Source organism: Anarrhichthys ocellatus, unplaced genomic scaffold (assembly GCF_004355925.1).
Source record: "Anarrhichthys ocellatus isolate YVR2014 unplaced genomic scaffold, GSC_Weel_1.0 scaffold16, whole genome shotgun sequence".
NCBI classification, from domain to species: Eukaryota; Metazoa; Chordata; class Actinopteri; order Perciformes; family Anarhichadidae; genus Anarrhichthys; species Anarrhichthys ocellatus.
The window spans coordinates 3,264,743-3,286,528 of record NW_022280046.1 but is presented as its reverse complement, the minus strand read 5'-3'; the positions used below and the strand labels follow the sequence as shown (position 1 = coordinate 3,286,528).

General features: G+C 42.8%; 3 protein-coding genes across 9 annotated transcripts in view; 1 reads left to right on the top strand and 2 right to left on the bottom strand.

Moving 5' to 3' along the window:
* The first annotated feature begins 501 nt into the window (after positions 1-501).
* On the top strand, positions 502-2,148 carry ndr1 (nodal-related 1). The gene is made up of 3 exons (XM_031855882.1): positions 502-808; positions 1,106-1,860; positions 1,996-2,148. The coding sequence occupies exons 1-3, from the start codon at positions 502-504 to the stop codon at positions 2,146-2,148; spliced, it is 1,215 nt and encodes a 404-aa protein (XP_031711742.1).
* A 445-nt stretch (positions 2,149-2,593) lies between these two features.
* On the bottom strand, positions 2,594-10,507 carry LOC116388206 (eukaryotic translation initiation factor 4E-binding protein 1-like). The gene is made up of 3 exons (XM_031855883.1): positions 5,742-10,507; positions 3,724-3,900; positions 2,594-3,597 (listed from the first exon to the last, which is right to left on the bottom strand). The coding sequence occupies exons 1-3, from the start codon at positions 5,875-5,877 to the stop codon at positions 3,572-3,574; spliced, it is 339 nt and encodes a 112-aa protein (XP_031711743.1). The 5' UTR covers positions 5,878-10,507; the 3' UTR covers positions 2,594-3,571.
* Positions 10,508-10,538: 31 nt separating this feature from the next.
* The window catches only part of ank1b (ankyrin 1, erythrocytic b), a 65,863-nt gene continuing 54,615 nt past the window's right edge, over positions 10,539-21,786 (bottom strand). For 3 of the 7 annotated variants that reach the window (XM_031855875.1, XM_031855877.1, XM_031855878.1), the window contains 10 exons: positions 21,327-21,411; positions 20,003-20,077; positions 19,769-19,900; positions 19,325-19,483; positions 18,413-18,484; positions 12,419-13,079; positions 12,151-12,286; positions 11,574-11,645; positions 11,006-11,100; positions 10,721-10,775 (listed from right to left, as the gene is read on the bottom strand). In XM_031855875.1, the coding sequence (XP_031711735.1) occupies positions 11,032-11,100; positions 11,574-11,645; positions 12,151-12,286; positions 12,419-13,079; positions 18,413-18,484; positions 19,325-19,483; positions 19,769-19,900; positions 20,003-20,077; positions 21,327-21,411 (1,461 nt within the window). In that variant the 3' untranslated portion in view covers positions 10,721-10,775; positions 11,006-11,031. Of the gene's footprint in view, positions 10,776-11,005; positions 11,101-11,573; positions 11,646-12,150; positions 12,287-12,418; positions 13,080-18,412; positions 18,485-19,324; positions 19,484-19,768; positions 19,901-20,002; positions 20,078-21,326; positions 21,412-21,786 lie in introns of all 7 variants that reach the window. The other 4 variants (XM_031855879.1, XM_031855880.1, XM_031855876.1 and 1 more) reach the window with 3 other exon arrangements.

Here is a 21,786-nt window from a genome sequence, read left to right as displayed (position 1 = left end):
CAAAATGGCAAACAGTTGTGAGTTATTGCCCTTAATTGGGTCCCATAGTTTAATTTCCTTCGCTCTGTCCCAACAGGCTCCAACAGGTCAAGCCCCGCGCAACACAAAGTGATTTATGATTAACTCCCGTGTTACTTCCTCATTAATCACAGCGCAGTTGTGCAACTCTTAATCTCCTTAATTTATATTAGTGTCATGGCTTCTTATCAAAGGGATCTTTAATATACAACACAACGAGAATCAGAGTGGCGCGCGTTTACAGTTATCACACCCCTGCTACTACAAAGCAAAGAAGAAGTGGTTTCGATACCAAACGACGTGTCACATCTAAGTCTTTGAGCGCACCCGTGGATCAAACACACCCTTCGAACATGTGTAACTTGACAGATCTCTTCAAAGGACGTCAGGAGAGATGGGTGTGACTATAAATCCGAGTCGCAGCATCTCACCTGGAGCATTTGGAATCTACCTGTGGAAGGGACAACACCACACTTTGGAACAATGAAGCGACCAGCGGTGGATTTCTCTTTTGCACTCCTTCTGGTGGATTTGGTTCTGGGTCTCGCCGCACAGCCCTTTCCTGGGATGCACCCTGACGCACTGCTCCGTGGGATGAGCGCCGGCTCCAGACGCACAGTGCGCAGGCAGCAGCAATCTAGCAGGCTGCCCCTCTACATGATGCAGCTCTACCGGACCATGCTTAACGAGGACTGGGATAAGACTCCGGCTGCCAGCGTGAGCCACATCAGGGCGGAGGACAACCCCGTTCTGCAGGCCTCCGACTCTGTGGTCAGCCTTGTCGCAAAGAGTGAGTAAATAAATATTAAAGATGGAGGTTGCAATGTGTTGTTCTATTTAAAACATAAGGAGAACTTTGTGGTTTCCTTTGACACATACCACAAATATGTGTTGATTTATTTTACTCAACTTAATTTAATCATTTGTCTAATCAAACTTGATGATTGGGAATAAAAGCTGTGAAGTCATCACATGTTATGAGAATGTGTTCTTGCTGATAAATATTATGCAAGACCAGAGCCAAATGACGTCTTTTTCTTGTAGGTCATAACTAATAACCAATATTCTCTACTCTTATTTCTTTCAGGCTGCGGGCAGATTGGCAAGAGGTGGTCTGTCACCTTTGACATGTCCTCCATGTCTGCAAGCGACAACATCCATCTGGCTGAAGTTCGCATCCGCCTGCCCGCCTTCACCGAGTCTCCCAGGGCCTCGGTGGACATCTACCACTCCCACAGGGGCCGATGCCCTGGCACGCACTGCCCAGAGAACAGGCAGTTCTTGGGCCGCCTGGTGGTCTATCCCGGTTCCATGGTCTCCCCCTCCTCCTGGAAGGTGCTCAACATGACGGAAATGCTCCATCGTTGGCTGCAGCGGGAGCAATCCACGCACAGGGCGGAGGAGGATGAGGCTGAGGTGAGGGAAGAGCAGGCAGGAGTCGGACACCCTACAGCCAACCGAGTTATGATGGTGGTCTTCTCAAGGCAGCACTCGAACAGCCAGCGAATGCCGACACTCATCCGCACAGCAGAGCACTCCAAATACGTCAGCCTGGACCGTGAGAGTGGCTCTGGGTCCAGGCAGAGGAGCCGCAGGTCCAAGAGGCACCCTGACACCCAGCAGCAGCGACAGAGAGTGGCCGGAGCAGCTCCTGCCAGCAGGCCCTCGGAGGAGAAGAAGGGTCCTCTCTGCAGGAAGGTGGACATGTTGGTGGACTTTGCGAAGCTCGGATGGAGCAAGTGGATCGTCTATCCCAAACAGTACAACGCCTATCGCTGTGAAGGGAGCTGTCCCACACCAGTAGATGAGACTTTCACCCCAACCAACCATGCATACATGCAGGTAAGGCTGACTTTGAGACAGACACCTTTACTTTATTGTAGAGTGTTCGCTGCTAGGGGACATACGTAGGAATGATACACTAATACCCTTTACAAGTGTTCTAATCAATCATTATTTGTCCCTTTCTCTATCCAGAGCCTTCTGAAACTTCACCACCCGGACAAGGTGCCGTGCCTTTCCTGTGTGCCAACGCGCCTGGCATCGCTTTCCATGTTGTACTTCGAGAACGGGAAGATGGTCACGAGGCATCACGAGAATATGGTGGTGGAGGAGTGCGGCTGCCACTGAGCAAAAAGACCTGAAAACCTTTCAGTCAAAAGGTCAGATAGACGGACTCTACTCACAGAGTGGATGGATGTCCCGGGCCACAGAGATGTCCAGTTTGACACTGGGACAGAGGCTGCTGCTGAGGTGAAGGGACATTGAAGAAAGGGACTACTGTATATCCTGGACCCAGCTTTCTACATTATGGATTTTAAAAATCAAGAGTTCTATATTGCTGGGGCTTTTTTTTGTAGAAGATTAGGTTATCTTAATTATGACTTGGATTGCAAGTGGATGAGCTATAATTCAAGTTTTAAGGATGGATTATGGTTGTGGATTGATCCAGTCAGGATGGAACAAGGCAAAGGCAAAATATGGTCGCTGACTGAAGCACTCTAGAAGATTCACAAACGAGATAAGCAACAGGTCTTATGTACAAACAGTGGACTGAAGACAAATGCAAATGTCAGAATGGTGTAAGCGCTTTTAACTTTATTGAAATGTTTGGGTCACATTGACCCATTTGAATGTTTGCTATGTACAATGATACAATAAATTATTTTTTATCTTGACAAAAGTGTTTTTTGGTTTTTATTACTCTGGTCATAAAAAAAAATAATAATTGTGAACACGAGACCTTTTTCACGGCAGACATGTTTTACTTGTTTTAGCAGGAAATGCACAGGTGTAATTGCTCATTGCCAAGGCTTACTTGTCATCAGTAGCCACGGCGCGAAACCTGCTGAAATATGTGCACCCGAGTTGAAAAATTGTGAACCGGTCCTTCAATATTTTTCGGTTTCAGAAAAGAGACTGGTTGGTTTCCAGCAAAAATAAAAACTTAAACACCAAACAGCAGAGTGACAAAGTTAGCAGCCAGCTGGTGAACATAGTGGAGCATTTAGCAGCTAAAGAGACAGATATAGTTTGCTATCAAATTGGCTCCATCAACTCAAAACTCTATGCCGCCAAGTGGCAGCAGAAACAAATCAATTATAACTGATTTATAAACATCAGATTTCCCAAAATATCACCAGTGCTAAGACTGTTACTTTACACTGAGTTCCATACTTCAAGTAATGTAGTCGTACATTGAATATTTTAAAGATGTGGTTAAAAGTCCTCAAATCACATAACATATTAATGGTTTAATCACAATAAGACTTTGACTTGCTTCTCAAATATGTCACAGGTCGTACAAAGCCAAACAAATCATTTCATGCATTAGTCACAGTAGTGTTGGTTTGTAAAGAACATTTAAAACACATTAAGAAAAAAAAATAAAAATGCCTTCTTGTTTTCAGAACAAATCTGAAAGTGGATTATGCAGCTCAATAAGACTCGGCTTCTCATTTCAACTGAGGATTTCTTTTTTTCATCTTAGTAAACGAAAAAAAGTAATAAAAAAAATGTTGGGAATCACTTCTGTCCTTGCAGCCGACTCTCCTCAGATGTCCATTTCAAACTGGGCATCTTCAAGAGAAGGAGAAGACATTGTAGTTGAGTAGAGGGAAGGAGACAATTAAAGATACGCATGAAGGATGGCAGCTCATCTCTCTCTCTCTCGTTCACATTTTAAATATACAGATACGTCTTTACCTGCGTTGTCCTCTGTGATATTGCTGAGTGTCGGTTCAGGCTGGTTTGTGTGGTTGGAGGAGTTGGGTTTGAGCAGACTGGTGACTCCGGGGATGTCGGGCAGATTGGGAGGCGTGCGAGCCAGAGGAGACATCCGACACTGCAGGAGGAACTTCCTGTCGTAGATGATTCTGGTGCCTGCGGGCAGCAGCAGCGAGAGGAAACCAAAGTTACTTACCGTCAATATTTCATCACTACAGTATGGTGAAATGTCGTGCAGCAGCGGTTTTCATATTGCACATTTAGTTTCGTGGAAAAGTTTATACTAATACTGAACTTTATATTTTGGCTAGACTACCACAGCACCCTTGTAACTGGTTTAAATGATTACAATTAAATCAAATATGGCCGCTAATATCAACATTAAATAATTGTAACTAGTTAAAAAGGACAAAATAAAACAGAAATCAATCAAATAAAATCCAGTCACTAATCTCAACATCAAACACTCTATTAAAATGAATTCAGCGGCTATCATTGACATTAAACCACCTCCACAGTATTGTGGAGACCTACTTTTTCTCTGTCTGAGGAATATTTTGTCCGGGCTGTATACACGTCCATACATTCCCATGACCAGCGACCTATTTGTACGTCACCACTGACCTAATTCTGTGTTTATCTGTTTAAATCTGTGCCCAGAACACAGTATCAGCTAAAATGGACATGTGCACACTGAGTCAACTTTCTCACAAGCGCGGAGAGAAAACATGTTTTACTTCCCAAGGTGTCAAGCTTATAGATGTTTTAATAAAATACTGAACATATGGTCCAAAACTCAGCGTGATTATGAGAGTGAGACTGGCTATTAGTCATAGTTGTTTGCCTAGACAATAGTTATATCAATGCACATCTCTTTCTATGTATACATACACAAATAATGGTTGGAGGGAGAAAGTTTGATTGTTTTTAGCAGCTTGTGTTGCATTCACAACACATAAGGTAATTATATAGCTCAATTCTTTCCTCTTTAATAGGACCGGTGTGTCGTCGTGGAGCAAACACCCAGTAAACATGTTGCTGCAGCTCAACAGCAGCCTGCTGTAAAACCAAGACTATAAATAGGATCTGGCCTATATTTGACCATACAGTCGTTGATTGTGGAAGTATTCTACAGCTACAGGCTCCTCAAACTGAATTCAGTTTGCCATTCAGAACTGACTGATGCCAAACCAATGAATGTTTATTTGCATAAAAAAAAAAAAATCAAAAAAAACTGAAACAGGGGTTCTTAACAGATCATCTTCAGGGGCCTTAAATTAGTCAGAAGGCCGTCAGACACACAATACATTTAATTGAAATGGAAAAATGTAAATCATGTCTACACACTGACTTCAGCCATTAGTGTATATGAAGAAATAAATCAGCATAAAGCCACTGTGGAGAAGATGAAACGAAAGCATTAAATATCGATTGGCAACAGTTTTAACGATGCACTCCATTGGCCTGTTAATCAAGAGACAGACGGATGTCATCTGTAACAACAGCCTTATGTACAAAACCCACAATGCAATGTGCAGACTGCATGATTTCGGTGCAGAAGACCCCTCTAATAGGATTCCTTTAAGTCCGCTAACAGGTGGTCTTTAGCCTCCAGGAAGCACGAACACTGTGAAACATTAACAGGACGACAGACCACAGACCTGTGGACAAGACCCACAAAAAAAAATAAAGGTGGAATCTATAAATTGACATGGTTTTATTCAATGGTTGGCCTCGTGCAACAGAGATGGCAAAGCTGACTAATACACTGTGTGATGGGGTGGAAATAACAGGCACCTTTCTGGGTCATACCTCTACTCCCTGTCTCCAGATCATAGTGGTATTCTTAAATAAAAACACTTAAAGATCTAAAAGTCAATTTAAGTGTCCCTTTAAATCTGTTTTTCTTACTGACTCCTTTCTTAACCCTTCGTTTTTGACTTTCTGATAAGATTCAAACTGTGTCCAATCTTTTTGACCCAGGCCCAGCACGTTACCTCCCGGCGTAGTGCTGAACAGAGTCCCCCCTGGAGTCGTGGAGTAGTCCTGGGGCATGTGGGCAGCGTCGTGGATGGTGACCCGTCTGACGGCCGGGATATCCCGGCCCCCGGTGGTCTGACCTCCCGCTGACATCTCTCGCAACACCGTGTCGGTTCGTGGTCTAGTCGCTAAACGCCACAAGCGGGGAGAGTCGCTCGAAGTGTGAAGGACGTTACGGAGCTACTGTCAGGAAGCAGGAAACGCTACGGTGTGCCTCCACGTGGTGTGTGAGCACGTCAAAAACAACTCACGGACCGCCTTCGAAAACAACACGTGGAGCGGAGAGCTGTGATTGGCTGAAAACAGGGGGCGTCACAACACGTGGAGGTTGTAGTTTTTCCACGTTTCTTCCTAACCTGCAGGGAGCTCTATTACGCCACAGATGAGGCGATGATAAGAACAAGAACAAATCTGTGGTGGACAGTTATATGAAAAACAGTGTATTCATAGTAAATATACAATATTATAACCCAATCAAATGTTGCATACATGCACTACTAATATTCATTAAAAACAAACACATATTATTACAAACAAAACAGCAAAATCAGAGGGCATCGTATAATTATTATTATGAAGATGGACCCATATGACATATGTAAATGTGAATTCATATGAAATTTCTTGAACAAGGCTATGGAATAGACTCATTTCAAGGAAAAGTACAGTGTTCAGGTGAGACACTTCCAATTATTTGCAGGTGTAAACTTGATTGTTTAGTCAGTACCGAGCAGCTGAAATGTTGTGTCATGCAAAAATGTCAACTATCAAACATATATTGGAAATAGTTTCCAATGTCTTAGGGAAATATGAGGTATTTTGGACCCACAAAATAAAGCATAACTGAAAAGAGAGACCACTTCAAACTTACACTGAATATACAATTGTCCCCCTCGGAACATTATGGCAGAAATAAAGAAAACAGGCGCAAAACAGGACACAACATTTATGTCACATCTTTGTTTATTAATTCTTGTAAATGGTTTGAGCTGGTGTACAGGGTAAGATGAACTATACGTATCTTCATGTCAGAATGACTCTGATTGAAAGGCTTGTATACATATTCACGTTTGTTTATCCTCTCTCAGGACAATACAAAAGAAAAGAAAACAAGTGGTCATAGCTACAAAGCCTCTACATTCCCCATGATGCGGGCGTTGGCCTACTCTAGATAATGCTTAAAGAACATCCATAACAACTCTATGAGGGTGCATAGCATTCTAATTAAATATATTTTGTCATATATTTATACATATATTTTCATAAAAACATCTTTTTTTTGTGCATGTGCGCAGTTGCATTCCTTAGGATAGAGTAATATGATATTGCGTTTACATTGTCATGTATCCATTCTAAAGGAGTATAGGTGATCTCTATTCTTTCGCGACAGTTAAAATTTTACAATACTCTTTTTTGTCTTTTTTTTTTAAAATACATCGTCGAAGGTTACACGTCCTCTCAAGTCACAGGTCTGGTAAAATCTCTCTTCTTCCCACTGATCCAACCAGGTTTGGAACCAATCACCATCTCACACACACTCACACACACACTCACTCACACACAAACATGGTGGAGTTGAATTTACTATAGAGCACCGTCTCATTGAATAGTTTGATTCAGAAGTTATTATCAAACAAAAGGACGATGGCTCAGAGTTTTATAAAACTTACGATTTTAGTCCTTGTTGATTGGGCGCCATGACGTGTATCAACCATCGGGGGCAGAAAACAAGCCGTGAGAGGCTGCAAGGGGCCATCGTTAGCATTTTAGAAATACTGAGGTCATGAGTCCTGTCCTCCCTAACAAAACTCTCTTATGCAATTTTCATAATCCACCAAAGAAAAGGTTGATCCCACATGTAATTATTGGTTTAATGTCCAATAATAATGTAATGCACAACCAAAGGAGCTCTATGCTGATAGGGTTCATTCTAAAGACTAAAGAAGGCAGTCAACACTTTCATCTGACATTTGTTTTTGGTCTTCCGACTCACATCGAGCTCACGTTTCGTCTCTTGTGAATCCTTCTTGCCTGGGTATGCAGTTAAAACCCCACGAGGGAAAGGCGGCCTCTGCCACTAACAAAGAAACAATTCTATATATTGTAGAGAGGTCCAAAGAGAGGTCCTAAATCCAACCTCTTTCTTGTGCTGATACAGTACAAGATGCAGAGACTAACTAGTCGCTTTGGAGATTGAGGAGGGAGTCACCGCCCTCCCTCCTCGATCACATCTATCATGTTCTCTCAACTGCACAGCTTCATCTGACGATGTAGAGAATTTTGTTTTGCATAAATTCATACGGTCTTGTTTAACTTGGTTTACTTCTTTGTAGAGGGAATAATGCTTTACCAAAACCTTTTTTGGTTCATTTTTGGCTCTCCACGCAAACTTGCTGAGTGGTTACTGAAGCACATGCTCTACTTTGTTTCCTCTTTGGTCTTATTTGAATCAACCACCACACACACACACACAATCACACACAGACCATCCTGCTCCATCCGACCCCCCCCCCCCCCCAAGGCCTCCCGTGTATCCCCATCCGGCCCCAACAACCAAAGTCTCATTCAGAAGCACTCGCTTTGTGTCCCACACTCGTCTTAGAGAGGAGGACTCGGAACTTAAAAAAGGAAAACACTTTGATTCTGACAGAGCAGAACTGAAAACCTGAGTGGAGTAACAGTGGAAAACATGTGATATGTAATAAACATGTGCTATATCGGATGAGGCTCTCATGTGTGCGGACCGGGCATGGAAAACAACGTGCATTTGTGTGATGTGCAACAAATGTATTAATTCATCTGTTCTGTCACTCATTCAGGCTACAGTAACATATACAGTACTTAAATATTGTGTTTTTTGATAGCCAGGAAAATGTGTGCTACTATGATGTGACCCCCTTCGTAGTACTGCCGTCAGCTTTCTGGCTTGAAGGAAGTGCTTCAGAGATGAGGAGGATAGTGGGTGGTTTTACAGTGATGCCGCTATCAAGTGCAACGGAAATTACACGGAAAAAGAAAGTGGAGCTCGATGGTTTCCACCTCATGGAGTCAGCGGACTCCTGGTTTATGTTTTTGCTACGTTAGGTGCTGAAAAACAAACAATCCCTCCACAGTCCCGCACTGCTAAAGCTGAATCGTCGGCTCTTTTATCATCTTCTCTGACTCCTTCACATCGAGGGCGACAGAACCAGTCAGATACAGCACAGCTGCCCGACGCCAGACTCCAACAATGTTTGTCTGGACGTTTGTCTTCACGGAGGGGGCTTCCATTTCCAAAATCCTTCCCGAAGACCCACAGGACCCTGGCTTCCATCTTCTGTGTTCTTGTTAGGTATTATTGCTGTGGCAAACTCCAAAATCGAACACTCGGACCAGGCAATAACTATTTCATTGTGATGCGATATGTTTCTGATTATGCATGCGTGAGTGTGTGGGTGTGCTTTTGCTTGTGTGTCTTCACAGTTCACGAGTCTGGGGTCAGTGTTGATAAGACAATCACAGTGCTACCATCCCATGTTACTGTACTGTAGTAGCATAATGCAATTTCATAGTTGCTACCATTGAAGCACAATACTCCAAATCACTACATCCTCAAACAAATCAGATCCTCCATGTTGTTCCCAGATCATTCACTCGGTTTCAAATCGATGGACCTAAATTTTGACGGTGAGGCACTACAGCCGTTGCAAACAGATAAAGAGCACACAAAAACAAGTTTTTAGCATTAGATGGAGGAGCTGTGGATGTTGATGAAGAAGAGGCCTGTGATTTTACTGCATATTGACTGAGGCTACTGATAAAAGACTGTGAACCGACGTGACGCGCGCTACTGGGAGAAATGACGGAAGAAGGTAGAAAAAAGGTCACCTTGGGGAAAAGCATCAATCGTTGTGTTGTAGAGCTGCTGCACAATACAATCAAGCAACCGAAACCCCTTTCCAAAGAAAACACGAGGGGTGAAAGAAATTCAGTTCCTTACTGGGGTTAGACGATACCAAATACTGATAATAATAATAAAAAAAAAAACAAGGTGGACAGGCTCCGGAAAAAAAATTTCATCCACAAAAGGAAAAAGACGACAGCGCACGCAGACAATACTCACGAGCAGGGCAACACAGAGGCTTTTCTCATTCCGGCACCGAGCGTGCCATGACATCACAGGGCCACAGAGCCAATCATTTAGGCAGGGCTCAGCGCCCAGCCATGAGGCAAGAGAAACACATGCGGTAGAGAAGAATACGCGCACACATACGCACACATACGCACACATACGCACACATACACACACATACTGACACACACTGACACATGTCCACGTAGCATAGAGTGCATATATCACATTGAGAATAATAGGGGGAAGGGGTCCAGTGAAAGAAGCATCGGTAGGCTCAGCAGAAGCTTAGATGTGTACAGAACCATCCATAGAGGGACTTTTTTTTTTTTTGGCTGTAGTGTTATTGGACTCAACTTGATGACACAAACCACTCCAGTTGGGGGGGGGGGGTTATAGGTCCTTGAAATGGCCTGTGGCCAAAGCATGGGCCAGCCCCATACCTTGTACCCCTTCAGTTTGTAGATAATGACAGTTCAAAAGGTCAAAGGGCATGCACCAGCAGTCATCATGCGATTACAGTTCACAGGAAGCACTTTTTGCTGCTTTTTTTTTTTCTTGGTTGATTTACTGACATTTATGTTTTTTTTTTTTGTAAAAAACAAACAAAAAAGAAGAAGAATCATGCCTTACTCTAGTTGATGTTTTTCTTTACAAATGTTAAAAAACTACAAGTTGAAATCCTCTTTTTTTTTCTTCTCTGTCTCTGTTTCTTTTGTGGTGTCCCATGGTCACACGTTGAGGATGATTCTGTGTTTGTCATTTTGTAGTTTGTACTTTCTTAAGTCTGTGTCTTACTCTTCCTCTCCTCCCTTGCTCATTTTCCTCTGCGGCCTGGTTGTGTTTTTGTGTAGGATGATTTGGCAGTGGCTTTCCGGTCCTAGAAAACAGAGACAAGGATAGTATTTACACACAAAACACAGGCGGAAATTCACTTGGCCCTCCAAAGAAAAAGTGTACTGAATGCCAAATCTATGGTTCTAATTTTGAACATAAATGGAAAAGAACAGCATGTGAGAGATAATTAAGCTCTAACAGAGTCCAATATGTTGCCATGCAGGCTTCTATCCAAGCACTGGGATGCACAAGTGCTTGTTGTGTGTCCCGTACCTGGAGGACTGGGTAGTGTGTGTATTTCAGTGTTTAACTCTCCGCAGACTGGTGCGCTGCGCTGACTGAGCGCCCTTTCTTACATCCACCCCCACCTGGAGCAAGGAGGGAGGGAGGAGGGAAGGAAACAACACTCGGACCAGTTAACTGCTTGAACCCCTTTACATGTAACCAGAGCAGAAAACTAACTTGTCTGTTCACCAGACAGCCACCGCGGCTCGCTGCTGTCCCTAAAATACATAGAACAAATGTGCAAGCATTTTGCCAATGAAGACAATGATGATGGTAATGTAACAATCATTTTGTACAACTATGTATTGTGATTTTTAATGTATAGACGTCTATTTTCTATTTTTAGATTACGAATTATCATGAATTCAGAATCAAAATGGGTTTGTTGTCAAATATGGGGACAAAATACTTTTGACCAACATTTGGCCGGTGGCTACTGTTCATTTCTCGCCCTTTGTGCCAGGCTATGTGACTGATTCACAGTGATCTGCTTGGGTCAACGATGTTTATGTGTGAATGTGCCTCAGTGTAAATGCTGAAAACACGACTGACTCACCCTTCTGGTGAGCACGCGTCCGTGTTCATCCACAAACTGCGCCTCAGCAGCATAGTCCTCTTTCTCCTCTCTCTGTAGAAAAAACCCACATGTTACATATAAAAAAGCAATTCAACGTACTCACATTTGAGCGACAATTAAATGTTTGCAATTAGAAATGTAAAACAAAACCAAAGGTATTGGACATGGCAGATATTCCCCATGTGTTGCACCGCACGACACATAATTCCGGTCAAGTTCTGTGACTTCATCAAAATAAACAATTTGGATGACTGTTGACTTCTTAAGTGAGATAGAATTTGTTGATGGATGTGTGCAAAAAAAATAATTCAATCGAATTGAATGATTGTCTTCCGATCTGATAATTCAAAAAAGATAAAAGGGTGGACAAAGATGTTCCCCCTCTGGGCGCAGGAAGCGGCTGGGTGGTAACCCAGACCTGGCCCCGCCTCTGCTCCCGTTCCCAAGCATGTTGGCCCGCCTCCTGGTGAGAGAAGGCCAGCCCCTTGTCAAAGGGCTGTGTGCCCAGCAGGAGGCGCTCACGCAGCAGCACATGAGAGTAACCCGTGTCACACACCGGAGTCAGCAGAGCCTCCTGGGCCACGCGCACGCCTGGCACAGCGCCGTCGCGTCCTGATGACACCGAGCCCCCCCAGCCCTGCAGGGAGTCCTTGTCTGGTATGTAGGGTTGAAATGCTCCGCCTCCAACCACGCTGGAGAGCAAAAAAAAAAAAAAAAAAGGGGGAGCGAGAAAGAGAGAGAGAGATATGTAGCCATTGTGAGAACAGATAGTGAAAAAACATTACAAAATGTATTCAGTTCGACTACAGTCATAGCCGACGTACCGGTTATCTCCATTGTGCTCCGAGGACCGACTCAGTCCTGACATCTCATACCGCTGGGCATACACCTGCTGGCCTGCAACAACAGAAATCCCTTCCACTGAACCCAACCCTACACCTCCACCTCCTCCTTTTGCTCCTCCTCCTCCTCCTGTTGCGAGGACCTCCCCTCTCCTCGCATCCAACCTCTGACCTCCTAGCTGGCCATTTAGGTTGACCTTGGGTACAGCACCACTGGCCCTCACCCTGTCCCATTCTGCCAGTGCAGTTGCTGGTTCCTGTGGCGCCTCCTCCTCCTCAACCTCCCCTTCCTCCTCCTCCTCCTCCTCCTCCTCCAGCTCCATGATGGAGCAACTGGCCCCGCTGGCTCTACTGCTCGGGCGACCCAAGCTGCAGGGAAGGGAGAGCGTGGCGCCCTCCGAGTCGTCAGCCCGACTGCTGCCGTCTAGAGACGAGTCCTCCACCGTGACCAACGAGGGGCTGACCCCTGCCGGCCACACCTGAACCTCCGACATCTCCATTAATGTGTCTTCCTCGGTGGTGGCGATCGGGGCACACTCGAGGCTGGACACTTCCTGCCAGTAGGGCTCTGAGCCCAGAGGGGAGGGCAAGCTGTACTGCATGGAGGCCGGGGACAGCAGCTCCTCCTGCACCAGCCCATAACCTGAGGGAAGACAGGGGCGAGACAAGAGAAAGACTAACACCACGCAGGCATAGCCAGGGGGGAGGATGGGGAGGTGGTGGATTGACTGTTTCTCCAACCTATGAGGAAACAGTGGGGCTCAGCTCTGTCCCAATATACCAACAAAGAGTCTTAAAAGTCTTAATAACGCCACAAATTTAGGATTGAGATATCTTTCAATCCATTTCACTTCGCGTGAAAAGAGAATGGTTCGTATTGCTTTCAGTTTGAAAAGGAAGAGCACAAGAACAATACTTGAAATCAGCGACTTTGTTTTTTCTAATGGTAATTTGATGTATTTGATTCAAGCACTTTAGGTTATTGTCATTGGGACACAGCAATAAGAGTGAGGTGAGGGTCAAAAGGGGTTTTGGTGTATCACCCACTGTCTGTGAGGTGAATGGGTGTCGGGCTCTATCGGATGCTGGCCGTGTAAGACAGTGAATCTGCAGAACATATACAGTGTTCCTTGAGAAGCGGGAAAAAGAGGTGATGCTAACGTTATACAGCATATTGATTGTGGGGTTGGCACGATATAAATGTATCATTAGTAACATCTGAGAAAAGGGTTCCAATTGGATTTTAGTATCCTGAGTTCATTAAGAGGCGGATAAGCAAACATGCTCATAAAAGCTGTTGCAGCCGCTTATGAAATTGCCACTGTTAAAGGAAGTACTGCACATTTGATATCTGACCATATGTGTTCAGATAATAATTAAAACTGTTTAAATTTCATTCTTTAGATAACTGTTAGTGTTGGCCAGCAGAGCGTGAGTGCGGCACTTTTTCCAAGTATGACAAAACATATTCTAGACAGCTGATTAAATGAAGTTGCTTTTCATGAAACATCCCAACAGCTGTGGTGCAAATACCACAGCTGCAATAAAACATCTCTTTTATCGTTCCAACCCTGGACAACATATTCCTGATTGGGAGTCAGCAGCAACATGCTAGTTCTGCAGATGGAAATGCAAGTTACTGTTGCTCTAGAAATGATTCCAGCCATGCATCTGCCGTATGTGTCCCAAGCATCCAAATAAAGGTCATTGTACACACTCACACACGCATACGTACACGCACATTGGACAAACCTATTATAATTAAAGAGTTTTATTTATAATTGATCATGCCTTTGTTTACATTGCACCATGTGTTATGTTGTGCTATTCTGTGGAGCCTCTTAAGAGTCACGGATGTTATAAATGGCTAAATCACATCGTTGGGCTAACAAACGTTATTCAAACCCTATATTGTCATTAAATCCAGACTGACACTTGAATATAATAAGCAATGTATAAACAAAATACTTTTAACACTGACGTTACATTTTTGTTCTACTTTGAGTCTATTACTAAGATGCCATTCATTGCAACAACACTAGCAAAGTAGGACACAAACACACATTATATTTAGTGATATTTATTATTTTCAGGGCAAAACAAATATGTAGTATATTAAAATATAATAATGTAATTCACATTTGTATCAAAAGTTTCTTGATTTATTACACATACAGTATAGCAACAGGTTTGCTATCTGAGTTTAAATATACTTTAGGTTTAGTCTTTTGTTATTTACTCTGAATATCAAATCATTTTTAAGATACGCAAATTTTTACGACAGATGGTATTTTTTTCTTTTGTTCACTTTTAATACTTTTGATTCCGTGGCAATTTTCATTCATTATCTATTATGTTTTAACAAGTTTAACATTAAGACATGGTTAAATGTCTTACTATTAAAAAAAAATCCATATATTTTAAACAAATACTTTGGAAATGCTCTGCGCATAAAGCTTACAATCTATGTGTTTGGTGATACTCTCACAGTTTTGTACATGTGACCGGTTTTACTCTCAGTAAAATGTTTTTGATGAATAAGATGAATGAACTAAGGTGAAATTGAACAGTAAAGGAGTACTTCACCCAAAATCAAAAGTAGCGTTCACACTGTTTTGCTTCAGAGTACTAAACCGCTTTGCAAAATTCTTAGAGAATCACCAGGGTGTGATGTCACTTGTATATAAAGCTGACAGGTTAAAACCACAACAATCTGAAAAAGAGGCTATAGTATAATGTGTCTCAAGGAGTAACCCAAGGTGTAACGTGACATGATGATCCTTTCAGTTTAACTTTCCAGGCAGTTTTTACAAATTGTTAACATAATTAGTATTTCTTGGCCGTATCCTAACCACGCCGCCCAGACAGAGAAAAGGCAAGCAAAGGGGATTTGTTTCTATGAATCAATTAGTTACAGCTCACGCGTCTGATGAATTGCAATAACTAATATGTTACTTTGAGGCAGTACATTGACTACAGCTATAGTTCACAATCCCATTCAAATATACAAAAAAAACACCTTTTCTGTATTTTGGCTGTGAAAGGATATGATTAGGCTTAACAACATAATCAAAAATAATGCTCACAAAGATATACAATTATATATCGGCACATTTATTGTATGAAAACTACCGTTATGTTAAGCTGTGGAAACAGAAAGTAAGAGGCATTGCTACTTATATACTGTCTATGATTAACCTCACCAAAAACTAATCTCTGACCAGTAAAAAAAAAGTCTGTATTTCTGGGTGAAATACTTCTTTATTGTGCAAGTAATTGTCTCTCAGACTTTCTGTGCTAATGGACTAAAATGTGAGTAAGCATGTGTGTGTGTGTGTGTGTGTTTCTGGGATGGTACAGGGCCAGGATGATGAGATGTGGTGTCAGAATGAGGTGAACAGGGGAGGAATGAGTCAGATTTAGAATGAGAGTTAGAATGAGTTAGATGATACCGGGTTAGCCTTTCCCTTCACTCCTGCCATTTGAAAACAAACACACACACACACACACACACACAGGTGTCAAAGGCACAGGATGTAGTGAACTACAAATAAACTCCACAGAGACTGTAATGACACAAGAAAAACAAACCAAAAACAGAGACAACACACTGCACATCACGCTACTTAATTTACCACTGTATACGCACACATACACACACACACGCACACACACACAAACAATACTGCACTCCTATTAACATATAGATGAGGTCACCCACTTTTGGTTCAGGTGAGCCTCAAAACGGACAGAAATAATCAGATACAGACACACAAACCAATACACAAACACACCTCGCAGCAATATACCTGCCGGCAGATAACGTTCAGACAATGTTAACAGTGAGTGCGTCATCAGACTTGGGCAAAACATAGTTTTTGGAAATTTAATTCGATTTTAAAGTTTATTTCTGACGTCATTGGGCAAAACCTTCATACTATCCTTTAAGCATATTGTAATTCAAGTGGTCTAAGAGAAAATTAGACTTCTGCTCTGTTTTCAGGCATTAGAAAAGACGGGGTGACTGGCCAATCGCAGGTCATTTCAGAGAGAGTGCGTTCTAATTGGCTGCTCTACAAATGCAGATGGCAAGCGCGGTGAAAGCCTGATTCAACGGCTCAATATCCTGCAGGAAAAGTTGCTATTCAAGCAATGGTAACAACTTACTACATCGCAAAGCAACCCAAAACAGGAAGACTTTGCCTTTTCCAGAAAACTGCCTATCCTGGGGTACCACTTTAATTACAATATGCTGAAAGTTTGTCTTGGAATGTTTGCCCAATAACACCAAAAATAAACTTCCTATTCCATCTGTAGTGTTGAAATTTCTGTAAATTCCTTTTTATATTAAAAAAGAGAAAAGAAGCTTGTAAAAACTAGACCATACAGAGTCCCATTTATCGAACACTGAGAATAATTTACAGTTAGTAAGTTTGCCCATGAATGAAAGACATCATGTCACAGCAACATTGTACACTGAACATTATGTGCTACGCAGCTGACCATACAGTGTTAGCATTAAACAACACACCATCTATTTTACAGGTAAAGAAAAAAACAACACATTTGTTGGTTAATATTGCATCAAAAACAATACTGAAATACACCCAATTGAACAGAGAAAACATTTTTACACTGCGAAGGAAACTTCACACATTGAAAGCATGCCATGCACATAAAGATGTCAGAATCCAAAACAGCAAACAGCAAACTTTATTCTGTTCAGGACAACTCCAAACTCACAAGTCACGGTACAGACAAAAAACATCTGGAGTAGACCTGGGTCAAGATTTGATGATATATTTGATGTAACTAGATAAAAGTATTAAACTACTTTCTCTTGCAAGGCAATGCAAATACTTCTTGTGTAAAAACAAGATATAATATCCATACATATAACTCCTTGCAAGCTGAACTGAACTAAAATTGATTTTCTTGACTTTCTTTGAGTGCTAACAAATTCAGCTTCTAATAACTAAAGCCCAGGTCTGAAAGACAGTCGCACAAACAGATACTGTGACAGCAAAGCATGCGGCATGCACATGCACAAACTGTAGTACACACACAGAGCTGGACTGAGAGAGGAGGAGAGGGTCCCCGCTCGACTGAACGAGGGAGGAGCGCGGGAAATTAAGATGACAAGAGAAGGAGGACGCCCAGAGGTCAACATGAGGTCATATATGAGGTCAGAGGTCGGACAGGAAGAGCTGTGAGGAAGAAGAGCAGGAGAGGGGAGGAGGAGGAGGAGGAGGAGGAGGAGCTGGGCGACTGGGCAGCAGATATGACATGTCATAGGTTGAGAGACAGACTGAAAGAAGGACAGAGAGAGTCCTGAGCAAAAGACACAATTTTGAGACTGCTTGAGCACTGCAGTAACATTACAGTGTCTGCTGTCAATCAAGCTTCGTCAGAAGTGAAATTCCGTTTTGTTCTCAAAGAGCAGAAATAGAGAGTGAAGGATAGAAACAAGGTATGAAGGCCCAGACACACGTGTATGCACACACACACACACACACACACAAACACGTGTGTATATGTGTGTGTACATACACACACACACACGGACACACGTACACACATGTAATCGAAACAATCTCATACATGTTTAATTGATATTCAGAAATGATCCATGTGTTAAGTGTTGGCCTTGAGTTAATGTCTCTTCTAAAATCCGGTCAGTAAGAGCAAAAGGGAGTTATCCTCGTTTCTCATATTAAGTAGGAAGAATAAGTACCGTCATGTTCAGGGCTCAAGTATGAGGTGTGAAAAACTGAAAATAAATGAGTTGTGCCCCAGTGAGGAAATGCACAGAGGCGGTGTGTTAGTGCATGCTGCAAAAGGCCGGGTTCATGGTGGGAGGATGACACCATTGCTCAGACCTCAAAACCATCATCTGAGATTCATTATCAATCATAATCATCATCATGTACATGTCATGAGCAAACCACCATGCAGCCCGAGTTCCCTTCAACTTACCCCTTCTGAAAAACGGGGGTCTAATAACTCGTGGCTTGTGCATTAGGCGCGCTGGCCTTTTGTCCGTGACCTCTTGTGGAACAACAGAAACAAGGTGAAATGGCTGTTACCCAGGCTCAAGGGAAGCGGGGGGGGGGGGGGTCAGAGGTGGAAAGTAAATGAGAACAAAAGCTCACACCTTACTGAGCTGAAGAATTTTGTCTCTGATTTTTAGTAGTGCTGACTATGACTAATACATTTTTGTTTACAGAAAAAAGCGTTTAATTAAATAAATCCTGGAGCCATAATGGTGAATTAAGGGTAGAATCACAGTGATTTTTAATCAATATGGAGTTTAACTTATTTGTTTTTTTCAGTGAATATTCTTGTAATATTCAGTATTTGTTTAAACTCACATACTCAAATACTCAAATACTCAAAATACTGTACTTGGCAATTGAAGTAACAGCCTCTGATTTAACTTTCCTTCCAAATTCCGCTTAAGCAGGAAATTCTTTTAAACTTTCCATTTTTGATCGTTACAGATCATCATGGGACAATCAAACAACATAAATCTCTTCCATGTGTATATCATCGTATAATCACCCTCAAAGCTTTATTAACAGTAAATATGTATTCTTACATATTTTATGTAAGAATATTTTATGTAATAATGTCTTTTCGTAAAACAAACAGATCCATAGCTTGCTATGCTAAACGTAATAAAGTGAAATGATCTAACCTTGGTGACAGATTAGCTTTAAGGTAACGAGCTGGTGTTTACAATACAATATAACATCTAACCACTTGATTTAGAGCTGAGCACATTTTGCAGTCTAAATGTGGTGGGGGTGATTCGCTGTCCGTTGACAAGTACACTGGTTCGAATATTGACATGTCTTGTGTGATGTTTGACGCGTTTGTGCATCTTACCATTGAGGACACTGGGGGACAGCAGGGTGGAGTCGCGGTCACCGAGTCGACAGGCACCCTCCTCTAAAGAACCGGGCGCTGGCTGTGGAGCCTGAGCCTCCAGAGACGTTACGATGTCTGCACGATCAATGTTCTTCAGAGCAGTGTACAGGCTCTCCACTGAGAGGGGAACACGTGGAGGGGGGCAGATAACAAAGAGACCAACACAGGAGCATGTGCATGAGGAAAGGGAAGTCAAGAAAGAGATTGTAAGCCAGAGAGCATTATTCTTCTTCCAGACAGCCAGAGTAAAACAAATGTAATATTTACTTTTGTGCTTCACTTAAAACAATCCAGCAGCAATCAACATCTGCGTCTTACAGCAGTTTGTATGTACTGATGTTGAAGTAGCTAACATTAGCTATGAACGAATGTCTAAGAGATATGCAGTAGTGTCGGACTTACTCTTGGCCCTTTTGCCTTCTCTGCTGGCCCACAGGTTGAGCAGGGCAGAGCTTTGGTCCAGCAGGGAGTTTGGATTCTCAACACGAATCCTATTGATGTCGTCCACACCAAACTGAAGCTCACGTGCCAACTCTGAGGAATGGACAAGTTCAAGTAGATAGAGAGATGAGCACAAAAACAGACGGATACGGTAGATATATATAAGAAGCTCCTTCGATCTTTGATATGACTAACCTGCCCAGCTCAAACCGAGCTGTTCAGAGATGATGTTAATCTTGATCTCAGTCCTCTCCATGGCGTTCACTGTGGCTAAAAATGAAGAAGAAAAAAAAGAGCCACATTAGAAACTAGCTGCCATGCCAGAGTCAACACGACAAATAAGTGTACATTTACTGAATTTAGGAGATTGTATCCCTGACACTAATTGAAATAAATTTCAAGTCACAATATATTTGGAAAGTCCAGCTGATATTTAAGAGATAATATTTCATCCCAATATTTTGTGACTTAGACAGATTATATCAACATTGGACAATCCAAATGTGATATTTGCAAATACTCAAATACTTTCACACAGCTGCTATTAGATTTTTTTTCTTCCTTTTTCGGTTTCAACAAATCTTCTTTGTCCTAGAAGACTTGACACTGACTTGATAGCAATACTTACCTTGACAAAGCATTGCTCTGTTGAAGGAAATAAGCAATACCCACAACATTGTTTTTTTTGTCCAGATAACCTTCAGGGTTAACACACCCTATGGGCTGGGGAGGTTAGAATTTGGGGTTCATTCAGGTGCTAGTCCCACCAATCAAAGTAGCATTCAGTAACTATTACAGAGGGACCGAGGTGCAATATAGCAGCGCTGTGTGATAGACAGAAAAGGCCTTTCCTCTTCAAACCCACTGCCGACAGCGACGTTTAAACCAACCAGAACAGCCATCTTGACTCTGTTCATTTACCACAGGCCAATCAATATGAGGGCTCCTCTGTCTAGCTCCACTGCGAGGTCCTTGCCCATTCCCAGTGCTAAGCTACAGTGCTAATGCTAGCAGTATCTGCTGCCATGCCATTGGAAATCGCAGTGGAGACACTCGCGCCATGCAAACCAATCACAGAAGTCATTCAACTGTTGTCATAGGACACTCGACACGTTTAGAAAAGGCTATTTGCCATGTGCCACGGTGCCATTTTGAGTCGTGTTGGGGACGGCTGCTCATCCTTTTGGTCGCACATTCAATATGAATTCCTCTAACTGCACTGCAAAGACCTCTGGGGCATACTGTAGAGCAATGCATTGCATCCAAGCCTCGGTCTTTGTGCCATGCGTGCACGCGAGACAGATGGGGGGGGGGGGGGGGGGGAAAAGGGGGGGGGGGGGGGGGGGGGAAGGGGGGGGGGGGAGGGGGGGGGGCTACACGAGGGGGGGGGGGGGAGAAATAGAGAGGGCAGAGTGAGAAGCAAAGGGTTGTGGGTAAAGGGGGCGGTGCAACATTCAGGGCCCGTCTCCACCGTTTATAAACCGGGAGAGGGCTGAAGGTCGGGCAGAGAAGGACTCACCCACACCAGGCTCGTTCAGTGCACTGTAGCGTTCCCTCAGGGCGAGGGGGGTTAAGGTTCGCCTGCGCTCCTCGCTTCCAACAACCTTAGAAATAGATAAAAAAAACAAAATTATAATTAAATTATACTTATTGTCTCAAATCACATTAATGTAGCACTTTTTAGCCTTTTAACGACCACTGTTTGGCCCTGACATTAGCGCTACAGAAGGCTCTGGCGGCCTGCTGGTAAAGTGAAAAGTAAAAATGAATATGAGCATTTGATAGTATCAATAGATTGGACTTTGGTCATTGTGGTCATTTTCAAAAAGGCTGCCCTGTTGTAATGATAATCCAGGTTTATTTCACAGCAGTACACAAGTGAAATCTTAGTCAGTCCAACAATTTAATAAATCCTGAGGAACTAAATGTAATTTAAATGACCACCTCAATAAGGGGGGGGGGGGGGGGGGGGGGGGGGG

What these genes read in the sequence shown, in the direction of transcription:
- ndr1 (XM_031855882.1), top strand. Translation starts at nt 502, where the DNA reads ATGAAGCGACCAGCGGTGGATTTCTCTTTTGCACTCCTTCTGGTGGAT. An exon ending in GGTCAGCCTTGTCGCAAAGA is followed by an intron (nt 809 to 1,105) that starts GTGAGTAAATAA and finishes TATTTCTTTCAG; the next exon opens with GCTGCGGGCAGATTGGCAAG. An exon ending in CCAACCATGCATACATGCAG is followed by an intron (nt 1,861 to 1,995) that starts GTAAGGCTGACT and finishes TTCTCTATCCAG; the next exon opens with AGCCTTCTGAAACTTCACCA.
- LOC116388206 (XM_031855883.1), bottom strand. Translation starts at nt 5,877, where the DNA reads ATGTCAGCGGGAGGTCAGACCACCGGGGGCCGGGATATCCCGGCCGTC. An exon ending in GTTCAGCACTACGCCGGGAG is followed by an intron (nt 3,901 to 5,741) that starts GTAACGTGCTGG and finishes TGCTGCCCGCAG; the next exon opens with GCACCAGAATCATCTACGAC. An exon ending in TATCACAGAGGACAACGCAG is followed by an intron (nt 3,598 to 3,723) that starts GTAAAGACGTAT and finishes CTTCTCTTGAAG; the next exon opens with ATGCCCAGTTTGAAATGGAC.